Source organism: Oncorhynchus keta, unplaced genomic scaffold (assembly GCF_023373465.1).
Source record: "Oncorhynchus keta strain PuntledgeMale-10-30-2019 unplaced genomic scaffold, Oket_V2 Un_contig_2021_pilon_pilon, whole genome shotgun sequence".
In the NCBI taxonomy this organism is placed as follows: Eukaryota; Metazoa; Chordata; class Actinopteri; order Salmoniformes; family Salmonidae; genus Oncorhynchus; species Oncorhynchus keta.
Window position 1 is genome coordinate 125,287 of NW_026281880.1, and position 18,836 is coordinate 144,122.

The window sequence follows — 18,836 nt, forward strand, 5'->3', positions numbered from 1 at the left end:
ATCACCGGGAGCTCGCACCGAATATCCACTGCCCCGCCTCCCCTCTCCTCTCCCCGTCAGCTCGAGACCAACGGAAACATCATAGGCTTGTCCGGCTGATCCACACGCGAGAAACGGATCTCGGAGACATACATACATTTGATTTGTTACAACGTATCTGGTATTTGACTGTTTGCTAGAATGGAAATGTTCACCCAAAATATCAATTTATGAGAAATCGACGTAAAATGGTCACTTTTCCTTTAAATGTTCTCTGTTGTTCTGCATAATATCCAGGAAGTGTGAGAGCGTTCCTCCCCAGCTGATCCAGACGGAAGTCTCCTTCTCAGAGGCTTTAACACTCAGCGGTGACCAGACAAGGGGACCGTGTTATTGGTAAATACCGTCTGGAATTAATCCCGTGGATTATCCGTGGGTGTCTTTAGTGGAGACACGGCCCGGTGTCCCCACCGCCTCTGTCTTTCTCCCGGTCGGTCGGGTGGATCTACCGTGGTAGGACTGTCATGAGCCCGGGCTGGGAATGGCATCCTCTCCCAGTGTTTGTAAGAAGGTCGGACCGGTGGAGGAGGAGAACGGAGAACCGGATCATTCTCTACAAGAGATGTTGAAGGCGATAGCCGACGAACGGAACCGTCTTACTGTCAGACAAGAAACGAGTGGACTTGGTGAGTAGAGGTTTACAATGTGCACTGTTGAATTGATTAGATTGGTGGTTTATCGCGTCTTGCAATATCACCAACAAATAGCTTGTTTGGTTACACGCTTCATGCTCATCCGGTTATGTGACTTTGTGACTGTAATTTGTAAGGGACAAACTCTCAAACCCTTGTTATTATCTGTAGAGTTTAAAGCAGTCAAACCTATATTTCCCCCCGGTTGGTTGCTTGTGAACCAGCCTACAAATTCCGACTGTTTTAACGTTTTAGAAACGTCGATCATCGCTTGCGAAACGGTTGCTGGAATATCAGCGCGAGAGAATCTTTCTATTGTAAAGACACTTACTGGAGCAGTTTAGCACAGATCCGGTTGAGGAACTACACTTCTTCCCCGGTGATCCTTACCCACAGGTGTTCTGGGGATGCGACATGTAAAGTGTTGGTCCCTTGTTTTAATGAGCTGAAATGACAGATCCCAGAAATGTTCCAGACAGCACAAAACGTTTCTCACATGTTGTGCACAACTTAGTTTACATTCCTGTTAGTGAGCATTTCTCCTGTTACCAAGATATTCCATCCACCTGACTGGTGTGGCATATAAAGGAATTAATTAACAGCATGAACATTACGCAGGTGCACCTTGTGCTGGGGATAATAAAAGGCCACTCAAATGTGCAGTTTTGTCAAACAACACAATGCCACCGATATCTACATTTTTGAGGGAGCGTGCAATTGGCATGCTGACTGCAGGAATGTCCACCAGAGCTGTTGCCAAATAATTCAATGTTAATTTCTCTACCATAAGCCGCCTCCAAAGTCATTTTAGAGAATTTGGCAGTGTGTCCAACCGGTATCGCAACCACAGACCACGTGTAACCACGCCAGCCCAGGACCTCCACATCCGGCTTCTTCACCTGCTGGATCGTCTAAGGTGGGGGGGTGCTGAGGAATATTTCTGTCTGTAATAAAGTCCTTTTGTGGGGGAAGAACTCATTCTGGAACTCATTCTGATTGGCTTGGCCTGGCTCCCCAATGGGTGGGCCTAGCTCCTAAGTGGATGAGCCTATCCCCCCCTGCCCGGTCATGTGAAATCCATAGACGAGGGCCTCATTTATTCATTTCAATCGACTGATTTTCCTTATATGAACTGTAACTCAGTAAAATCGTTCACTGTAGCTACCTCTATCCAGTCTCTGAAACTAGCTACAGCATAACACTGTAGCTACCTCTATCCAGTTTCTGAAACTAGCTACATCATAACACTGTAGCTACCTCTATCCAGTCTCTGAAACTAGCTACAGCATAACACTGTAGCTTCCTCTATCCAGTCTCTGAAACTAGCTACATCATAACACTGTAGCTACCTCTAACCAGTCTCTGAAACTAGCTACAGCATAACACTGTAGCTACCTCTATCCAGTCTTGAAACTAGCTACAGCATAACACTGTAGCTACCTCTATCCAGTCTCTGAAACTAGCTACAGCATAACACTGTAGCTACCTCTATCCAGTCTCTGAAACTAGCTACAGCATAACACTGTAGCTACCTCTATCCAGTTCTGAAACTAGCTACAGCATAACACTGTAGCTACCTCTATCCAGTCTCTGAAACTAGCTACAGCATAACACTGTAGCTACCTCTATCCAGTCTCTGAAACTAGCTACAGCATCACACTGTAGCTACCTCTATCCAGTCTCTGAAACTAGCTACAGCATAACACTGTAGCTACCTCTATCCAGTCTCTGAAACTAGCTACAGCATAACACTGTAGCTTCCTCTATCCAGTCTCTGAAACTAGCTACAACATAACACTGTAGCTACATCATAACACTGTAGCTACAGCATAACACTGTAGCTACCTCTATCCAGTCTCTGAAACTAGCTACAGCATAACACTGTAGCTACCTCTATCCAGTCTCTGAAACTAGCTACAGCATAACACTGTAGCTACCTCTATCCAGTCTCTGAAACTAGCTACAGCATAACACTGTAGCTACCTCTATCCAGTCTCTGAAACTAGCTACAGCATAACACTGTAGCTACCTCTATCCAGTCTCTGAAACTAGCTACAGCATAACACTGTAGCTACCTCTATCCAGTCTCTGAAACTAGCTACAGCATTTTAACACTGTAGCTACCTCTATCCAGTCTCTGAAACTAGCTACAGCATAACACTGTAGCTACCTCTATCCAGTCTCTGAAACTAGCTACAGCATAACACTGTAGCTACCTCTATCCAGTCTCTGAAACTAGCTACAGCATAACACTGTAGCTACCTCTATCCAGTCTCTGAAACTAGCTACAGCATAACACTGTAGCTACCGCTATCCAGTCTCTGAAACTAGCTACAGCATAACACTGTAGCTACCTCTATCCAGTCTCTAAAACTAGCTACAGCATAACACTGTAGCTACCTCTATCCAGTCTCTGAAACTAATATTGACGTTTCATGGCTCTAGACAAGGCTGTCTGTGTATCATAGTGCACTGACCAATGGACTTTGAGGAATGAGGTGGCCTCATTGGTTCTAAACAGTCGGCTATAGTGTTGTACAACATTGTGATATCCATGTGAATATTATTGATCCCCAGGCCACCAGACTTGTTCCCAGCCAGGAGAAGGGGGTGATTCTATATTTTGATATATTATTGGATCCCCAGGCCACCAGACTTGTCCCCAGCCAGGAGAAGGGGGATTCTATATTTTGATATATTATTGGATCTCCAGGCCACCAGACTTGTTCCCAGCCAGAGAAGGGGGGATTTTATATTTTGATATATTATTGATCCCCAGGCCACCAGACTTGTCCCCAGCCAGGAGAAGGGGGTGATTCTATATTTTGATATATTATTGATCCCCAGGCCACCAGACTTGATATCTGGCTGTTCAACTTTGGCACCAGGAAGTTATTTTTGGACCTTTTTGAAAACCACATGATAGAAACATTTTAAATATTGATGTTTCAGGCGATACCACAGCAACCGTAGGGAACTTGGCTCATGGATAGAAACAACATCAGTAACTGTATTTTCTTTCTTCTCAATGTTTCTGTACCATCGCTGCCTCCTGAAAGAGTCTCATTGTAATGTCACCCACAGCTGCACACCTGCCTAAAGGCTCATTATCATATGAAAAACCCTTAGAGATGAGCTCCGGCGAGGTTATTCATGAATAAAAATGAACCCAAATCGTAATTTTTTAAAAAAAGCAACCAGACAGCAGCTGGTGTGGAAACAAAACGGGTGTGTTCATTAGTGCACATCGCGGGGGAAACGTTGCACAATTTCAGGTCGGTCCCTCGACGTTTCAGTACCTCGGTTTCCGTTTGCCTCCTAGTGGTTACACGCCACGCTCGTCAACGGGTCTTTAGTTGGCGATGAGGCACGAGGGGGGTGTGGTATATGGCCGATATACCACGGCTACGGGCTGTTCTTAGGAACATCCATGTGGTGCTGTTCAAGATGACACATTCCTGTAAAAATGAGCAGCAGGTAATGAGCAGCAGGTAATGAGCAGCAGGTAATGAGCAGCAGGTAATGAGCAGCAGGTGTGTTCTACCGTCAGTACTGTGAATACTGAGGGTACAGTATTTTTTATTTATTTAACATTTTATTTAACTAGGCAAGTCAGTTAAGAACAAATTCTAATTTACAATGACGGTCTAGGAACAGTGGGTTAACTGGTCTGGGAACAGTGGGTTAACTGGTCTGGGAACAGTGGGTTAACTGGTCTAGGAACAGTGGGTTAACTGGTCTAGGAACAGTGGGTTAACTGGTCTGGGAACAGTGGGTTAACTGGTCTGGGAACAGTGGGTTAACTGGTCTGGGAACAGTGGGTTAACTGGTCTGGGAACAGTGGGTTAACTGGTCTGGGAACAGTGGGTTAACTGGTCTGGGAACAGTGGGTTAACTGGTCTGGGAACAGTGGGTTAACTGGTCTGGGAACAGTGGGTTAACTGGTCTGGGAACAGTGGGTTAACTGGTCTGGGAACAGTGGGTTAACTGCCTTGTTCAGGGGGCAGAACGACAGATTTTTTTCCATGTCAACTCGGGGATTCGATCGATTCAGCAACCTTTCGGGTTACTGGCCCAACTCTCTAACCACTAGGTTACCTGCCCCCCTATGACCATCTAAATATAGTCTCTCTGGTAGCCCAATGTGGACTGAAGCCCGGATTATCTCTGAGTGTCAAGGTGAATGTGACTGCAACCTCTAGGCTCGTCTACAAAAAGTCCTTTTGGTTCAACAGCGTAATCTGAGGGATAACCTCAGAACACTAATCTGCATTCGACACGAGAAACGTGGTGATTTGAAGCGTTTGTTTGTCTCTCAGTGGTGGTATTGTTCTGTCAGGGACGTGTCATCTGTATTCTGGTCTCGGTATGACGTCGCCGCAGAGCGCCGGGTCTCGTGTCAATATGATGTCACCGCAGAGCGCTGGGTCTCCTCGTGTCAATATGATGTCACCGCAGAGCGCTGGGTCTCGTGTCAATATGATGTCACCGCAGAGCGCTGAGTCTCGTGTCAATATGATGTCACCGCAGAGCGCTGGGCCTCGTGTCAATATGATGTCACCGCAGAGCGCTGGGCCTCGTGTCAATATGATGTCACCGCAGAGCGCCGGGTCTCCTCGTGTCAATATGATGTCACCACAGAGCGCTGGGTCTCCCTCGTGTCAATATGATGTCACCACAGAGCGCTGGGTCTCCTCGTGTCAATATGATGTCACCGCAGAGCGCTGGGTCTCGTGTCAATATGATGTCACCGCAGAGCGCTGGGTCTCGTGTCAATATGATGTCACCGCAGAGCGCCGGGTCTCGTGTCAATATGATGTCACCGCAGAGCGTTGGGTCTCGTGTCAGTATGATGTCACCACAGAGCGCCGGGTCTCGTGTCAATATGATGTCACCACAGAGCGCTGGGTCTCCTCGTGTCAATATGACGTCACCGCAGAGCGCTGGGTCTCCTCGTGTCAATATGATGTCACCACAGAGCGCCGGGTCTCCTCGTGTCAATATGATGTCACCACAGAGCGCTGGGTCTCCTCGTGTCAATATGATGTCACCGCAGAGCGCTGGGTCTCCTCGTGTCAATATGATGTCACCACAGAGCGCCGGGTCTCCTCGTGTCAATATGATGTCACCACAGAGCGCTACTGTTATCACTGAAGGATTAGGATGGATGGACATTTTAAAATATAATGACTAGTTTGAACGGCAGTATGAATAGCCAGTGTCCGGGACAAGGTAGTACATCTGGTGAACAGGTCAAGGCTCCGTAGCCGCAGGCAGAACAGCAGAGACTGGATCAGCAGCACAACCAGGTGGACTGGAGACTGGGGACAGCCAGGAGTCATCAGACCAGGTAGTCATGAGGGAGGGTCTTAGGGCTCAGGTCCTTCTGAATGGGAGAGGGAGAGAGGTGGGAGAATTAGAGGGAGCATATCGAAGATCACACAGGACACCAGATAAGACTGACCCTCGCCCCCCAGCACATAGACTTTTGCAGCATATATACTGGAGACTGAGATGGGGGGTGGGGGGGGACACTGTGGCCCTGCCTGGTGATGGGCACTAGGAGTAGTGCAGAACAGATGGGGGGGTGGGGGAGACACTGTGGCCCTGCCTGGTGATGGGCACTAGGAGTAGTGCAGAACAGATGGTGGGGTGGGGGAGACACTGTGGCCCTGCCTGGTGATGGGCACTAGGAGTAGTGCAGAACAGATGGGGGGGTGGGGGAGACACTGTGGCCCTGCCTGGTGATGGGCACTAGGAGTAGTGCAGAACAGATGGGGGGGGGGGGACACTGTGGCCCTGCCTGGTGATGGGCACTAGGAGTAGTGCAGAACAGATGGGGGGGTGGGGGGGACACTGTGGCCCTGCCTGGTGATGGGCACTAGGAGTAGTGCAGAACAGATGGGGGGTGGGGGAGACACTGTGGCCCTGCCTGGTGATGGGCACTAGGAGTAGTGCAGAACAGATGGGGGGGTGGGGGAGACACTGTGGCCCTGCCTGGTGATGGGCACTAGGAGTAGTGCAGAACAGATGGGGGGGTGGGGAGACACTGTGGCCCTGCCTGGTGATGGGCACTAGGAGTAGTGCAGAACAGATGGGGGAGAGACACTGTGGCCCTGCCTGGTGATGGGCACTAGGAGTAGTGCAGAACAGATGGGGGTGGGGGAGACACTGTGGCCCTGCCTGGTGATGGGCACTAGGAGTAGTGCAGAACAGATGGGGGTGGGGGTACACTGTGGCCCTGCCTGGTGATGGGCACTAGGAGTAGTGCAGAACAGATGGGGGTGGGGGAGACACTGTGGCCCTGCCTGGTGATGGGCACTAGGAGTAGTGCAGAACAGATGGGGGGGTGGGGGGAGACACTGTGGCCCTGCCTGGTGATGGGCACTAGGAGTAGTGCAGAACAGATGGGGGGGTGGGGGAGACACTGTGGCCCTGCCTGGTGATGGGCACTAGGAGTAGTGCAGAACCCTAATAAGCGATGCTTATTAGTAACTGCGATGTGCAGCGTCTGGTTGTTCGTCATTAAACACCACAGACCAGGAAATATGATTGATTAAAGTCACCTTGTCCGAGAGAGATTTACACAGTTATCAAGATGTTTGTCTGTTTGTTGCCACATGGGTTCATGAGTCTCTACAGTCAGTCTGCATCAAGCAGACTGACTGATGATAAGTCGACACACAGCACCGAGACTCTCTCTCTCTCTCTCCTGACATCAACCACAGACCTCCTTGCATCCAGACTCTCAATGTAAGGGCTTTATTGGCATGGGAAACTTCTGTTTACATTGACAAAGCAAGTGAAATACATAATAAACAAAAGTGAAACTTTTCACTCACATAAAAAAAAAAAAGAAGTTTAAATAGGGACATTTCAAATGTCATATTATATATATATATATATATATATACACACACACACACAGTGTTGTGACGATGTGCAAATGGTTAAAGTACAAAAGGGAAAATAAATAAGCATAAATATGGGTTGTATTTACAATGGTGTTTGTTCTTCACTGGTTGCCCTTTTCTCGTGGCAACAGGTCACAAATCTTGCTGCTGTGATGGCACACTGTGGTATTTCACCCAGTAGATATGGGAGTTTATCAAGATCGGTTTTGTTTTATAATTCTTTGTGGATCTGTGTGATCTGGGGGAAATATGTCTCTCTAATATGGTCATACATTGGGCAGGAGGTTAGGAAGTGCAGCTCAGTTTCCACCTCATTTTGTGGGCAGTGAGCACATAGCCTGTCTTCTCTTGAGAGCCATGTCTGCCTACGGCGGCCTTTCTCAATAGCAAGGCTATGCTCACTGAGTCTGTACATAGTCAAAGCTTTCCTTCATTTTGGGTCAGTCACAGTGGTCAGGTTCTTCTCGCTGTAGGGGTTGGCTTTGTTAAGGAAGGTTTGGGAATCGCTTCCTTTTAGGTGGTTGTAGAATTAAACGTGTGTGTGTGTGTGTGTGTGTGTGTGTGTGTTGAAGAGGGTGGGGGATTAAGCTGCGTCCCGTCTCACCCCACGTTTTGATTTGTTTCTTTGACAATAAGGGTGTGCAGGGTGAATCTGTGGTCTGTCGTACTTTAATAAGGTGTCCACCAACTAGCCTCCCAGTAGCCACTCGCTCTACATCCACCAACTAGCCTCCCAGTAGCCACTGGCTCTACATCCACCAACTAGCCTCCCAGTAGCCACTGGCTCTACATCCACCAACTAGCCTCCCAGTAGCCACTGGCTCTACATCCACCAACTAGCCTCCCAGTAGCCACTGGCGCTACATCCACCAACTAGCCTCCCGGTAGCCACTGGCTCTACATCCACCAACTAGCCACTCGCTCTGCATCCACCAACTAGCCACTCGCTCTGCATCCACAAACTAGCCTCCCAGTAGCCACTCGCTCTACATCCACCAACTAGCCTACCAGTAGCCACTCGCTCTACATCCACCAACTAGCCTCCCAGTAGCCACTCGCTCTACATCCACCAACTAGCCACTCGCTCTACATCCACCAACTAGCCACTCGCTCTACATCCACCAACTAGCCTCCCAGTAGCCACTCGCTCTACATCCACCAACTAGCCTCCCGGTAGCCACTCGCTCTACATCCACCAACTAGCCTCCCGGTAGCCACTCGCTCTACATCCACCAACTAGCCTCCCGGTAGCCACTCGCTCTACATCCACCAACTAGCCTCCCGGTAGCCACTCGCTCTGCATCCACCAACTAACCTTCCAGTAGCCACTCGCTCTACATCCACCAACTAGCCACTCGCTCTGCATCCACCAATTAGCCTCCCAGTAGCCACTCCCTCTACATCCACCAACTAGCCACTCGCTCTACATCCACCAACTAGCCTCCCGGTAGCCACTCGCTCTACATCCACCAACTAGCCCCCCAGTAGCCACTCGCTCTACATCCACCAACTAGCCTCCCGGTAGCCACTCGCTCTACATCCACCAACTAGCCTCCCGGTAGCCACTCGCTCTACATCCACCAACTAGCCTCCCGGTAGCCACTCGCTCTGCATCCACCAACTAGCCACTCTCTACATCCACCAACTAGCCTCCCGGTAGCCACTCGCTCTACATCCACCAACTAACCTTCCAGTAGCCACTCGCTCTACATCCACCAACTAGCCTCCCGGTAGCCACTCGCTCTACATCCACCAACTAGCCTCCCGGTAGCCACTCGCTCTACATCCACCAACTAGCCTCCCGGTAGCCACTCGCTCTACATCCACCAACTAGCCTCCCGGTAGCCACTCCCTCTACATCCACCAACTAGCCTCCCGGTAGCCACTCGCTCTGCATCCACCAACTAACCTTCCAGTAGCCACTCGCTCTACATCCACCAACTAGCCACTCGCTCTGCATCCACCAATTAGCCTCCCGGTAGCCACTCGCTCTACATCCACCAACTAGCCCCCCAGTAGCCACTCGCTCTACATCCACCAACTAGCCTCCCGGTAGCCACTCGCTCTACATCCACCAACTAGCCTCCCGGTAGCCACTCGCTCTGCATCCACCAACTAGCCACTCTCTCTACATCCACCAACTAGCCTCCCGGTAGCCACTCGCTCTACATCCACCAACTAACCTTCCAGTAGCCACTCGCTCTACATCCACCAACTAGCCTCCCAGTAGCCACTCGCTCTACATCCACCAACTAGCCTCCCAGTAGCCACTGGCTCTACATCCACCAACTAGCCTCCCGGTAGCCACTGGCTCTACATCCACCAACTAGCCACTCGCTCTGCATCCACCAACTAGCCACTCGCTCTGCATCCACAAACTAGCCTCCCAGTAGCCACTCGCTCTACATCCACCAACTAGCCTACCAGTAGCCACTCGCTCTACATCCACCAACTAGCCTACCAGTAGCCACTCGCTCTACATCCACCAACTAGCCTCCCAGTAGCCACTCGCTCTACATCCACCAACTAGCCACTCGCTCTACATCCACCAACTAGCCACTCGCTCTACATCCACCAACTAGCCTCCCAGTAGCCACTCGCTCTACATCCACCAACTAGCCTCCCGGTAGCCACTCGCTCTACATCCACCAACTAGCCTCCCGGTAGCCACTCGCTCTACATCCACCAACTAGCCTCCCGGTAGCCACTCGCTCTACATCCACCAACTAGCCTCCCGGTAGCCACTCGCTCTGCATCCACCAACTAACCTTCCAGTAGCCACTCGCTCTACATCCACCAACTAGCCACTCGCTCTGCATCCACCAATTAGCCTCCCAGTAGCCACTCGCTCTACATCCACCAACTAGCCTCCCGGTAGCCACTCGCTCTGCATCCACCAACTAACCTTCCAGTAGCCACTCGCTCTACATCCACCAACTAGCCACTCGCTCTGCATCCACCAATTAGCCTCCCAGTAGCCACTCCCTCTACATCCACCAACTAGCCACTCGCTCTACATCCACCAACTAGCCTCCCGGTAGCCACTCGCTCTACATCCACCAACTAGCCCCCAGTAGCCACTCGCTCTACATCCACCAACTAGCCTCCCGGTAGCCACTCGCTCTACATCCACCAACTAGCCTCCCGGTAGCCACTCGCTCTACATCCACCAACTAGCCTCCCGGTAGCCACTCGCTCTGCATCCACCAACTAGCCACTCTCTCTACATCCACCAACTAGCCTCCCGGTAGCCACTCGCTCTACATCCACCAACTAACCTTCCAGTAGCCACTCGCTCTACATCCACCAACTAGCCTCCCGGTAGCCACTCGCTCTACATCCACCAACTAGCCTCCCGGTAGCCACTCGCTCTACATCCACCAACTAGCCTCCCGGTAGCCACTCGCTCTACATCCACCAACTAGCCTCCCGGTAGCCACTCCCTCTACATCCACCAACTAGCCTCCCGGTAGCCACTCGCTCTGCATCCACCAACTAACCTTCCAGTAGCCACTCGCTCTACATCCACCAACTAGCCACTCGCTCTGCATCCACCAATTAGCCTCCCGGTAGCCACTCGCTCTACATCCACCAACTAGCCCCCCAGTAGCCACTCGCTCTACATCCACCAACTAGCCTCCCGGTAGCCACTCGCTCTACATCCACCAACTAGCCTCCCGGTAGCCACTCGCTCTGCATCCACCAACTAGCCACTCTCTCTACATCCACCAACTAGCCTCCCGGTAGCCACTCGCTCTACATCCACCAACTAACCTTCCAGTAGCCACTCGCTCTACATCCACCAACTAGCCTCCCAGTAGCCACTCGCTCTACATCCACCAACTAGCCTCCCAGTAGCCACTGGCTCTACATCCACCAACTAGCCTCCCGGTAGCCACTGGCTCTACATCCACCAACTAGCCACTCGCTCTGCATCCACCAACTAGCCACTCGCTCTGCATCCACAAACTAGCCTCCCAGTAGCCACTCGCTCTACATCCACCAACTAGCCTACCAGTAGCCACTCGCTCTACATCCACCAACTAGCCTCCCAGTAGCCACTCGCTCTACATCCACCAACTAGCCACTCGCTCTACATCCACCAACTAGCCACTCGCTCTACATCCACCAACTAGCCTCCCAGTAGCCACTCGCTCTACATCCACCAACTAGCCTCCCGGTAGCCACTCGCTCTACATCCACCAACTAGCCTCCCGGTAGCCACTCGCTCTGCATCCACCAACTAACCTTCCAGTAGCCACTCGCTCTACATCCACCAACTAGCCACTCGCTCTGCATCCACCAATTAGCCTCCCAGTAGCCACTCCCTCTACATCCACCAACTAGCCACTCGCTCTACATCCACCAACTAGCCTCCCGGTAGCCACTCGCTCTACATCCACCAACTAGCCTCCCGGTAGCCACTCGCTCTACATCCACCAACTAGCCTCCCGGTAGCCACTCGCTCTACATCCACCAACTAGCCTCCCGGTAGCCACTCGCTCTACATCCACCAACTAGCCTCCCGGTAGCCACTCCCTCTACATCCACCAACTAGCCTCCCGGTAGCCACTCGCTCTACATCCACCAACTAGCCTCCCGGTAGCCACTCGCTCTACATCCACCAACTAGCCTCCCAGTAGCCACAGGGCCCTATTCCCTATATAGTGGTACTACTCTAGACCAGGCTCCATAAGGCTACTGTTCTAGGTAAGAGGCTTCTTGTATCTGTGTCTGTGTTGCACCACGTTGTAGAAAACAGGCCCTGCTCCTTTCGCTTCTCTCTCTCTCCCCCTCTCCTCCCTTCTCACCTCCCCTCCCCCTCTCTCCCCACTCCTCTCCCTCCCCCTCTCCTCACTCTCTCTCCCCTTCTCTCTCCCTCCACACCTCTCACCTTCTCCCTCTCTCTCCTCCCTCCCTCCCTCCCTCCTCACACTCTCTCTCTCTCCCCCTCCCTACCTCTCACCTTCCCCCTCTCTCTCCTCCCTCCCTCCTCATACTCTCTCTCTCCCCCTCCCTACCCCTCACCTTCCCTCTCTCTCTCTCCCTCTCCTCCCTTCCGACTCACCTCTCCCTTCCCTGTGTAGTAAGGGGAGTGGAGAAGGCTGTGAAGGGAGAAACGGTGAGCTCATGGTTGAGTCCAGAGGACAAATCAGTGGTCAAATCCTGCTGCTGTCAGCATCCTGGACCCCCTCTCTCTCTCCCACTCCTCTCCCTCCTTGTTTTTCATGACGGGCCAGATATAGAGGGGAGAACAGAGGACAACACTGCAGGACAAGGACAAACTCATCAGTCGTCTCCAGGATTGTCTCACTATCTGCCAGACAGCAGTGTGTCTGTCACTTCCAGCCAGTCTTGTGTTCCTCTGGTGTGGAAGAGAGGTATTGATCTGGAATCAGAGTCCTCCTCTGTCCTCCTCCAGGCTCAGGATGAGACACGGGGCTGTGTCCCAACATGACACCCTATTCTCTCCTACCTCGTCTCACTTCCTCTCCTTGCTCTAGATAAGAACAGGGTGCCATTTGGCACGGAGCCTGAGCCACACAGTGATGAACAACCTCTGTGGTGATTCTCTCCTCCAATCAGCATCAGGGGGAAAGAGTTGTAGAGGTTCTGTTGTGACAACAAGGGATGGCAGGGTAGAGGTTCTGTTGTGACAACGAGGGATGGCAGGGTAGAGGTTCTGTTGTGACAACGAGGGATGGCAGGGTAGAGGTTCTGTTGTGACAACGAGGGATGGCAGGGTAGAGATTCTGTTGTGACAACAAGGGATGGCAGGGTAGAGGTTCTGTTGTGACACAACGAGGGATGGCAGGGTAGAGGTTCTGTTGTGACAACAAGGGATGGCAGGGTAGAGGTTCTGTTGTGACACAACGAGGGATGGCAGGGTAGAGGTTCTGTTGTGACAACAAGGGATGGCAGGGTAGAGATTCTGTTGTGATAACGAGGGATGGCAGGGTAGAGGTTCTGTTGTGAGACAACGAGGGATGGCAGGGTAGAGGTTCTGTTGTGACACAACGAGGGATGGCAGGGTAGAGGTTCTGTTGTGACACAACGAGGGATGGCAGGGTAGAGGTTCTGTTGTGACACAACAAGGGATGGCAGGGTAGAGGTTCTGTTGTGACAACGAGGGATGGCAGGGTAGAGGTTCTGTTGTGACAACAAGGGATGGCAGGGTAGAGGTTCTGTTGTGACACAACAAGGGATGGCAGGGTAGAGGTTCTGTTGTGACACAACGAGGGATGGCAGGGTAGAGGTTCTGTTGTGTGACAACGAGGGATGGCAGGGTAGAGGTTCTGTTGTGACAACGAGGGATGGCAGGGTAGAGGTTCTGTTGTGACAACAAGGGATGGCAGGGTAGAGGTTCTGTTGTGACACAACAAGGGATGGCAGGGTAGAGGTTCTGTTGTGACACAACAAGGGATGGCAGGGTAGAGGTTCTGTTGTGACAACGAGGGATGGCAGGGTAGAGGTTCTGTTGTGACAACAAGGGATGGCAGGGTAGAGGTTCTGTTGTGACACAACAAGGGATGGCAGGGTAGAGGTTCTGTTGTGACACAACAAGGGATGGCAGGGTAGAGGTTCTGTTGTGACACAACAAGGGATGGCAGGGTAGAGGTTCTGTTGTGACACAACAAGGGATGGCAGGGTAGAGGTTCTGTTGTGACACAACAAGGGATGGCAGGGTAGAGGTTCTGTTGTGACACAACAAGGGATGGCAGGGTAGAGGTTCTGTTGTGACACAACAAGGGATGGCAGGGTAGAGGTTCTGTTGTGACCCAACAAGGGATGGCAGGGTAGAGGTTCTGTTGGGACAACGAGGGATGGCAGGGTAGAGGTTCTGTTGTGACACAACAAGGGATGGCAGGGTAGAGGTTCTGTTGTGACAACGAGGGATGGCAGGGTAGAGGTTCTGTTGTGACACAACGAGGGATGGCAGGGTAGAGGTTCTGTTGTGACAACGAGGGATGGCAGGGTAGAGGTTCTGTTATGACAACAAGGGATGGCAGGGTAGAGGTTCTGTTGTGAGACAACAAGGGATGGCAGGGTAGAGGTTCTGTTGTGACAACGAGGGATGGCAGGGTAGAGGTTCTGTTGTGACACAACAAGGGATGGCAGGGTAGAGGTTCTGTTGGGACAACGAGGGATGGCAGGGTAGAGGTTCTGTTGTGACACAACGAGGGATGGCAGGGTAGAGGTTCTGTTGTGACAACGAGGGATGGCAGGGTAGAGGTTCTGTTGTGACACAACAAGGGATGGCAGGGTAGAGGTTCTGTTGTGACACAACAAGGGATGGCAGGGTAGAGGTTCTGTTGTGACAACGAGGGATGGCAGGGTAGAGGTTCTGTTATGACAACAAGGGATGGCAGGGTAGAGGTTCTGTTGTGAGACAACAAGAGATGGCAGGGTAGAGGTTCTGTTGTGACAACGAGGGATGGCAGGGTAGAGGTTCTGTTGTGACACAACAAGGGATGGCAGGGTAGAGGTTCTGTTGGGACAACGAGGGATGGCAGGGTAGAGGTTCTGTTGTGACACAACAAGGGATGGCAGGGTAGAGGTTCTGTTGTGACAACGAGGGATGGCAGGGTAGAGGTTCTGTTGTGACACAACAAGGGATGGCAGGGTAGAGGTTCTGTTGTGACAACGAGGGATGGCAGGGTAGAGGTTCTGTTATGACAACAAGGGATGGCAGGGTAGAGGTTCTGTTGTGAGACAACAAGGGATGGCAGGGTAGAGGTTCTGTTGTGACACAACAAGGGATGGCAGGGTAGAGGTTCTGTTGGGACAACGAGGGATGGCAGGGTAGAGGTTCTGTTATGACAACAAGGGATTGCAGGGTAGAGGTTCTGTTATGACAACAAGGGATGGCAGGGTAGAGGTTCTGTTGTGACACAACAAGGGATGGCAGGGTAGAGGTTCTGTTGTGACACAACAAGGGATGGCAGGGTAGAGGTTCTGTTGGGACAACGAGGGATGGCAGGGTAGAGGTTCTGTTGTGACAACGAGGGATGGCAGGGTCTCTACACACTTTCTCTCTCCACGCTCTATTACCCAGCGACGTTAAAGCTCAGTGTTTCACTTCCTGACTTTCCTGAGGGGGGCTTGGCTGGTTAGCTTGGTGTTGTGGATGGGGGCCCTCGGCTGGTTAGCTAGGTGTTGTGGATGGGGGGGCCCTCGGCTGGTTAGCTAGGTGTTGTGGTTGTGGTGGGGGGCCCTCGGCTGGTTAGCTAGGTGTTGTGGTTGGGGTGGGGGGCGGCCCTCGGCTGGTTAGCTAGGTGTTGTGGTGGGGGTGGGGGGCGGCCCTCGGCTGGTTAGCTAGGTGTTGTGGATGGGGTGGGCCCTCGGCTGGTTAGCTAGGTGTTGTGGAGGGGGCCCTCGGCTGGTTAGCTAGGTGTTGTGGATGGGGTGGGGTGGGCCCTCGGCTGGTTAGCTAGGTGTTGTGGATGGGGTGGGGGGCCCTCGGCTGGTTAGCTAGGTGTTGTGGATGGGGTGGGGTGGGACCTCGGCTGGTAGGCTAGGTTTTGTGGATGGGGTGCGGGGGCCCTCGGCTGGTTAGCTAGGTGTTGTGGTTGGGGAGACTCTTCCAAACCTTAACCCTAACCATAAACAGTCAAAATGAATGCCTGAACTTAACCATCGAGTTTTGATGTTTATGGACAAGTGTTCTGAAGTGAGACCGTGAGAAATATATACATTTAAAAACCTTTTACCCCTTTTGCCCACAATCTGGTGATATCTGGTAGTTAGTCTTGTCCCCTCGCTGCAACTCCCCTACGGACTCTGGAGATGCGGAGGTCGAGAGCCGTGCGTCCTCCGATACACGACCCTGCCAAGCCACACTGCTTCTTGACACGCTGTTCGCTTCACCTGGAAACCAGCCGCACCAATGTGTCGGAGGAAACACTGTCAGCCGCACCAATGTGTCGGAGGAAACACCATCCAATGACGAGGTCAGCTTGCAGGTGCCCGGCCCGCCACAAGGAGTCGCTAGAGCGCGATGCGACAAGCATATCCTGGCCGGTCAAACCCTCCCCTAACCTGGACAACGCTGGGCCAAACCTTCTAACCTGGACGACGCCGGGCCAAACCCTCCCCTAACCCGGACGACGCCGGGCCAAACCCTCCCTAACCCGGACGACGCTGGGCCAAACCTCCCCTAACCCGGACGACGCTGGGCCAAACCCTCCCCTAACCCGGACGACGCTGGGCCAAACCCTCCCCTAACCCGGACGACGCTGGGCCAAACCCTCCCCTAACCCGGACGACGCTGGGCCAAACCCTCCCCTAACCCGTACGGAGCTGGGCCAAACCCTCCCTAACCCGTACGAAGCTGGGCCAAACCCTCCCTAACCCGTACGAAGCTGGGCCAAACCCTCCCCTAACCCGTACGAAGCTGGGCCAAACCCTCCCCTAACCTGTACGAAGCTGGGCCAATTGTGCGTCGCTTCATAGATCTCCCGGTCACGGCCGGCTGTAACACAGCCTGGGATCGAACCCGGGCTGTAGTGACACCGCAAGCACTGCGCCACTCGGGAGGCAAGACCCGTGAGCTCTTGTTGCTCATGGAAGCAGTCAGGTGGTGGGTGAGTCGTGGTCACTGGTCACTGGTGACTGGCTGGTGTGTGTGTGTGTGTGTGTGTGTGTGTTGTGTGTGTGTGTGTGTGTGTGTGTGTGTGTGTGTGTGTGTGACTAGCCTGTGTGTGTGTGTGACTAGCCTGTGTGTGTGTGTGTGTGTGACTATCCTCAGTAGCCTGAGTCTCTGTCAGGGGAGAAGTTGTTGATGAGGAGATTTCCTGGAAGCAGTGTCCGCTTGGCAGGAGGTTTCATATAACTGCTGAAGTGTCTGTTTGCTCAGCCTCCCAGGTAGATGTGATATGCTGGCTGCATTCTGTACTCTGGTGGGGAATGTTCAGCAGCGCTGTCAGATTGTGTGTGTTGGGGCTCCCGGGTGGCGCAGCGGTCTAAGGCACTGCATCTCAGTACTAGAGGCGTCACTACAGACCCTGGTTCAGCGGTCTAAGGCACTGCATCTCAATACTAGAGGCGTCACTACAGGCCCTGGTTCAGCGGTCTAAGGCACTGCATCTCAGTACTAGAGGCGTCACTACAGACCCTGGTTCAGAGGTCTAAGACACTGCATCTCAGTACTAGAGGCGTCACTACAGACCCTGGTTCAGAGGTCTAAGGCACTGCATCTCAGTACTAGAGGCGTCACTACAGACCCTGGTTCAGCGGTCTAAGGCACTGCATCTCAGTACTAGAGGCATCACTACAGACCCTGGTTCAGCGGTCTAAGGCACTGCATCTCAGTACTAGAGGCATCACTACAGACCCTGGTTCAGCGGTCTAAGGCACTGCATCTCAGTACTAGAGGAGTCACTACAGACCCTGGTTCAGCGGTCTAAGGCACTGCATCTCAGTACTAGAGGCAGATGCCCTGGTTCCAATCCAGGCTGAATCGCAAGCGACCGTGATTGGGAGTCCCATAGGGCGGCGCACCATTGGCTCAGTGTCGTCCGGGGAGGCCCACCATTGGCTCAGTGTCGTCCGGGGAGGCCCACCATTGGCTCAGTGTCGTCCGGGGAGGCCCACCATTGGCTCAGTGTCGTCCGGGGAGGCCCACCATTGGCTCTGTGTCGTCCGGGGAGGCCCACCATTGGCTCTGTGTTGGCCGGGGAGGCCCACCATTGGCTCTGTGTCGGCCGGGGAGGCCCACCATTGGCTCTGTGTTGGCCGGGGGCGGCCCACCATTGGCCCTGTGTTGGCCGGGGAGGCCCACCATTGGCTCTGTGTTGGCCGGGGGAGGCCCACGATTGGCTCTGTGTTGGCCGGGGGAGGCCCACGATTGGCTCTGTGTTGGCCGGGGAGGCCCACGATTGGCTCAGTGTTGGCCGGGGAGGCCCACCATTGGCTCAGTGTCGTCCGGGTTTGGCCGGGAGACCCACCATTGGCTCAGTGTTGTCATTGGTTGGCCGGGGGAGGCCCACCATTGGCTCAGTGTTGTCATTGGTTGGCCGGGGAGGCTCACCATTGGCTCTGTGTTGGCCGGGGAGGCCCACCATTGGCTCTGTGTTGGCCGGGGGAGGCCCACCATTGGCTCTGTGTTGGCCGGGGAGGCCCACCATTGGCTCAGTGTTGGCTGGGGAGGCTCACCATTGGCTCAGTGTCGTCCGGGTTTGGCCGGGGAGACCCGGGACCACCCATACGTAGAATGTATGCACACATGACTGTAAGTCGCTTTGGATAAAAG

General features: G+C 52.9%; 1 protein-coding gene across 1 annotated transcript in view; it reads left to right on the forward strand.

Moving 5' to 3' along the window:
• The window catches only part of kiaa0930, a 67,404-nt gene continuing 48,568 nt past the window's right edge, over positions 1-18,836 (forward strand). The window contains exons 1-2 of the mRNA XM_052504669.1: positions 1-160; positions 277-665. Coding sequence (XP_052360629.1) covers positions 521-665 — 145 coding nt within the window. The 5' untranslated portion in view covers positions 1-160; positions 277-520. The remainder of the gene's footprint in view (positions 161-276; positions 666-18,836) is intronic.